The sequence below is a fragment of the Prunus avium genome, chromosome 6, assembly GCF_965620075.1.
Source record: "Prunus avium chromosome 6, drPruAviu1.hap1.1, whole genome shotgun sequence".
Classification (NCBI taxonomy): Eukaryota; Viridiplantae; Streptophyta; class Magnoliopsida; order Rosales; family Rosaceae; genus Prunus; species Prunus avium.
In genome coordinates, this window is record NC_142289.1 from 5919290 (window position 1) to 5925362 (window position 6073).

The 6073-nt window shown below is 33.5% G+C and overlaps 1 protein-coding gene across 1 annotated transcript; it reads right to left on the reverse strand.

Moving 5' to 3' along the window:
• Nucleotides 1-3376: 3376 nt before the first annotated feature.
• Nucleotides 3377-5740, reverse strand: LOC110769304 (UPF0481 protein At3g47200-like). Its single transcript, XM_021973258.2, has 2 exons — nucleotides 5501-5740; nucleotides 3377-4846 (listed from the first exon to the last, which is right to left on the reverse strand). Exons 1-2 carry the CDS (start codon nucleotides 5738-5740, stop codon nucleotides 3377-3379), a joined length of 1710 nt encoding a protein of 569 aa, XP_021828950.2.
• Between the last annotated feature and the right edge of the window lie 333 nt (nucleotides 5741-6073).

Consider the following 6073-nt stretch of genomic DNA (forward strand, 5'->3'; position numbering starts at 1 on the left):
AGAACGATGATTACAAGAAGTACTCACACACTTATCCTAGACACATTCTAGATAATGTTTACCGACTTCTTCGTAACTCAACTTCTGTCACGGGATGATCTTCGACACTCCTTATGTTGAACGCAATACTGGTCACGATTGCTTCAAGCTCGCCGGAGGAAAACCGCCACCACAGTCTTGGTGCCCTCAACCGTATGAGTCACCGACATGCATATGAATGCAGAATGAATGATAAAAGTGTTTGATAAATCACCAAGTAAACATGGAACACTTGATGATTTATCTCAGATATATGCACAGCAGCTTTCTCAGGAATTCTAGATGCTCAAACAAAATATAGGAAAGCTATGTAAAAAGGAGATGCACGCCTTTTGCTTTATACAACCATGTTGTTATCTTGCAAGAGACAATTCATGAAAACCAAGGTTATCACAAACGTGCCTAATCATATTTAATTGAATCAAAGTCCAATTCTATTTCGTCATCTCATTCCCCCTTCAAGATTACCTTCCAATCCTATCAGATTATACAAGCCCACCATATTACTTAATGAAATCAGTTTGGGTATTAAAAGAACCATACTCTCCAAGTCAAGGATAATGAAAAAATAATATTTTAACTTAAAACAAAATAGAGTCCAACTAGGAAAGTAATCTCAAGAGATAAAATATAATCCTATAAAAATATGGTTAACATAAAAATTCTTGACTGAAAACAACTCCAACTAGGAATCCTATAATGAATGCATGATTATGTCATGATTTACCTGAAATCAAGTTCCTCATATCGATCAAGGCATGCTTCGAAAATCCGGGGTTGAATGTGTTGCGCCAAAATTTCTAGTAAACAATATTCATACACTAATTCCCAACCTATGCTAGAGTTTAGGAAATGACAATACAATTCTCATACTAACAATCTCCCCCTTTGGCATTTCCTAGACAAAACACCTATTACAACGCAAAAGAATTTGCATGGGATTTAACAAATGAAATCCTACTCTAAACTCGAAGCTCTGAATCCCTGCACATTATGAAACAACAAAACCAGTGAAGCATGTGGGAGAAGAAATGTAATTCAAAGCAAAATTACAACATCACTATCCCCCTTAATTCTACAACACAATCTCTCCCCCTTTTTATCATAATTTCACACAGTCATCTCTCCCCATTTTTGTCAGGAAATCCAAAGGGCAAAGAAAGAATATAAGGGAGCATATCAATTCCAGATGTGCAATGGGTGCAAAAGTCATACACATGATCATGAGCCAATTAATTTTCCTTTTTGTCCTTCATGTCATACACATGATCAAAATTGACTATAAAAAGCTAACAAAACAAACGGTAACCTTTATTTCTAACGAAAATAAAGTTTAAGGACCACCGTAACTATTTTGAAAATTGAAAAACTAAAATACTAATCAGGCCAAAATTCATAGACTATTTGACCTAAAAATCCTTTTATATTTTGACGACTCTAGTATAGAATTTTTTATTTTATTTTTCATGCAAATTGCCATAAAGGCTCATTACAACAATCATTAAAGGCACAAAGTTCAGAAGGGCAGGGCACCGGTCACAAGCACCATATAACTTTCAATACAAAAGGTAAACTTATATATGGTAATAGAAAATATGTACTTCTTAGAAAAGAGGCCTTTAATTTATCGTAAATTTAGCTTAGATCCATAAAATTTATTTTAAATCACATATAACCCTTTCCTTTAGTTTTTTTATTTAAAATACCCAATTTTTCAAATAATACCCGATAAATAGGATCCAACTAAGCAAGTTACCTAATATAACTTAAAATCTGATTTATTGTATTTTTTGGATTCCAAAACTACCCCTATTTAGGACTTAATGTGTTATTGGGGGGAGGTGGGGGGGGAGGGGGGGTGTAACTAATGACACACGTTGAATTTGGAAAGATTTCTAAATGGTTGTGATGTAGGAATTAATTTAGAAACTTATTTGAAATTAAATATTAAATTCAACATTAACTTATTAGTAATCTATTTTTGAATTAATGTTGTTTTCCTTTTATGAATTACAACTAGCAATCTATTTAACATGTTAGTAATTTAAATTCAATATTAAATTTAGGAATTAATTTTTTTTTCCTTTTATGAATTATACGACTAGTAATCTATTTTATTATAGTTTTATGAATAATAGTGTACATTTTAATTATGCTGAAAAATAATTTGATAATCTATTTATTGTTTTTTTTAAACAATGTTTTAAAATGAACATATTTTTTCTCTAAATAATGTACCTATTTTTTTCTCTAAATAAAGCACCTATTACTTGCTTTATGAAAATAATTTGATCATCTTTTTATTGTTTGTTTTATGAAAACAATTTTTTTTAAATGAACCTATTTTTTCTCTCCAAATAATGTACCTATTTATTTTCTCTAATAATGTACCTAGTAAAACAATTTACCTAGTACAATGAACCTATTTTTTCTCTAATAATGTACCTAGTAAAACAAATAATGTACCTTTTTTTTCTCTAATAATGTACCTTGTAAAACAATTTACCTAGTATAATGAACCTATTTTTCGCTAAATTTTGTATCTATTTTTTTCTTTGAATAATGTACCAATTTTTTTTTCTCTAATAATGTATACCAATTTACCTAGTATAATGAACTTATTTTTTTCTTCTAAATAATGTACCTATTTTTAATTTATAAAAAAATGTGCATAAATTTCAATTATACAATGCACCTATTTTCTATAAATTATTGTGTACCTATTTTTAATTTATGAAAAATGTATGGAAATTTCAATTACAAAGTAACTGACCTTTTTTTTTTGGTAAATAATATACCTATACTTTTATACGTATATATTTATATTTATATTTTTCATATTACATTATTGGATATGTAATTTACATATATTTTTTTTTGGTTTGCAGTTTTAGGGGGCTATATGTTAGAGGGAATGGCAACCAAAAGAAATGGGTTGATTGATATGCTATTAATAGGGAGTTTTAATTACAATTATGGCACTTAATGAAATGCTTGGAATAAATTATAAATAAAATATGAAGTCTGATGGCGAAGATGTAAAAACATAGGAATACTATGACCTCTTATATCCTACTGGTCATTTAAGTTTGAAATTGGGTTTTACACATAGATTTATAGAATGATATGTATATGTCTAGGAAATAGAAATTGTAGGGACCTATATTGAACAAGCCCTTTAATTTATTATTTCTCCAGCTAATACAAAATTATTTGTTCCAACGTCAACGAAATGGTAATAGAAAATAAAATGAACTTTGGATTTCTCAAGACATTTCCTTATTCTGAAGATTCACTTTTGCGTCCAACAGTGACAGTAAGTGAAAGCGGCAAGTTATTAGCGAGGGTGAATGGCGTAGTGTGTCTGTGTGGCAGTGAGGCCGAAAATGGCAGCCGCAGCCAAGAATGCTATGATACTCCATGGACTAGAGAAATATGTGCTACAAAGGGACCTTATTTGTCTCCGAAACTGCACCATCCAAAATACTTTGTGTTTGTGCCAGTGAAACCAAGACTTACCGTAAGCATTCGCGTCCTCACACAGCTTGCCAAAGCAGAAGTCCTTTGGATGAACATGATCAAGAATAGTTTCAAAATCAATCAAATATTGGTCTCCTACCCAACTTGGATTTAAAATCTTTCTTTTCTGAAGGAGTTTGATATCCTCTTTGGAACGAATGAGACTCTTCATGAGGATGGCATACGAAGTAATCTGATGTGATGAACTCATGAGATGGCATTGCTCAAAAGCAATCAGGTTCCGGAAGAGTGAATCTGTTGTCTCGTCAGTGAAAACTGGAGGGATTTTGATTACTCCCTTGTTGAATGTTATGTTGAGCAAATGGTCTTGGGTCGACCCTTCTTCAAACTGGACTCCGGACTCTAAGAGTTTTGAAGCGCCATGACTGAATCCCTTGTCAATATAGCTTGCTGATGATGCTGGGATCATATTAGGTCTAGATATAGGGAGGGAAGTTGTTCGCACTGTTGAAACAATTTGATTCTGCGGAGCCATATCAATTGTGAGGTTGATAGAGAGGTGGCCATTACCACCATTTTGAACCTGGTGATAATTAGTTACTATAGATTCCAAACTCGGGAGGAAATAGAATTTGTGTATGAGATCAAGCAAATGGTTGCAGTCAGTGTCCCTATCTTCTCTTACTGATGCTTTATTGTTCATAGGTTGAAAGAACTTAAGAGCAAGGCTAGTGACTGAGTTTGGTGGTGTATACACTGTATAGTGATTGACAACATTAGGCCTGATAATTTGATACAATTTTTTGAGAACAATGAAGGGGATCTGGTTTTCAAGTAATGCTAGGTCCTGCCTAAGTGCCGGGATCATCCAAGCATTATTGAATATTGGATCAACTTTGTATTTCTGCTTCATATTTAAGCAGTGTTGGTCATACCTGAGGAAAAGTTCCAATATAAAGCAACCATCTAGTAACATAACTTCTGTAAGCGGATTGTCGACGGGCTTGATTTCTTCAAAGCATCGGCGAACCTGTATGTCTAAATCATAAAGAGCCTTGATGCAGTCTTTCAAGCAATCGTGAGTCTCTTGACGAGTTTTTGTGTACTGGAGAACGTGTAGCATGTAAAGCGATTTATGCTTTTCCATAGCTGCAAGGTCATGGTGGCCTCGATGAAAAGGCCCAATTGACACAACGCGGGGGTTGTAGGCATCAGCCTTCACCTCTCGAAGTTTATTAGGAACTCTATAGATGCTCAAGTCCTCTGACTCTGATTTCACCACAGCAAGCTTGTCTTTAGTCTTCTCCATCAGCTTAGCGGTAAAGCCCTGCACGGAAAATAAACTTTAACTGTCATGAAAAAGCAGAATATAATTTAGAGGAGCTAGAGAAGCTATCAATTACCTCAGCTGTTTGGGCTTGATTCACTCATCTCAGTAGATTTCTGATAGTTGAAGGGAGAAGAGGTTTAGAGAATAGTTGGTAGTGTATAGGACAATAATTTGATTTGGAAAGGAAAACTTTTGAAAGAGTAACAAGGTAATTTTATTTGAATGGAGGAGGAAAGTTACAAAGCTTATTGGATTTATAATCTTCTCTTAAAGAACCTTCTCCAATTTTCCTTTCCCCTTCTTTAATTTACTGAGACTTTGACTGAAAGGTGCTTTCTACTGAATTTTCATTTTGCCTACTCAGTCTTTTTTCATGTACTTTAAGAGAGCCCATTAGTTCTGTCACTGACAAACTAGTTAAATCTTTTGTCTGTTCAATGGCAATAACTAAAGGATCATATTTATCAGGAAGACTTATAAGTATTTTTTCTTCAATTCTTGAATCATTAATATTTTCTCCATAGGCTCTCAATTGATTAATTATTATTTTTATTTTAGCATAATAGTCTTGTGTGGTCTTAGAATCCTTCATTTTAACATTTTAATGTTATCAAACTCTCTTCTCAAAGTCTGTAGTTTAACTGCATGTACCTTGGCATTGCCGTGAAATTCCTCCTTTAAGGTATTCCATGCTTCCCTTGCAGTTGTGGCTCCCATGATCCTTGGAAAAATTGTATCATGCAAGGCTTGTTGCAGGGCATATAAGGCCTTTGCTTCTTTTTGTTGATCTTTCTTCAATTGCCTCAACTGTTCCACGATTGGATTTTCTGGATTATTGAAGTCACTATCAACTAAGTCCCATAAATCTTGAGATATAAAATAGGTCTTCATTTTAATACTCCAGAAGTCATAGTTTTCTCCAGTGAAAATAGGAAGAAGGACAGAATTTTGGCTAGTGGTAGACATGATGGAGGACTAGTGAACCAACCCCCAAGGTTGATCGGAACAAGCTCTGATACCACTAATGGTTTAAGGGAGAAGAGGTTTAGAGAATAGTTGGTAGTGTTTAGGACAATAACTTGACTTAGAAAGGAAAACTTTTAAAAGAGTAACAAGGTAATTTTATTTGAAAGGAGGAAGAAAGTTACAAAGCTTTTAGAGACTTGGTGGGATACAAGATAGCTTGGTAGTTTTCAGATTTTTCGCTTACATCTTTGTATAGGC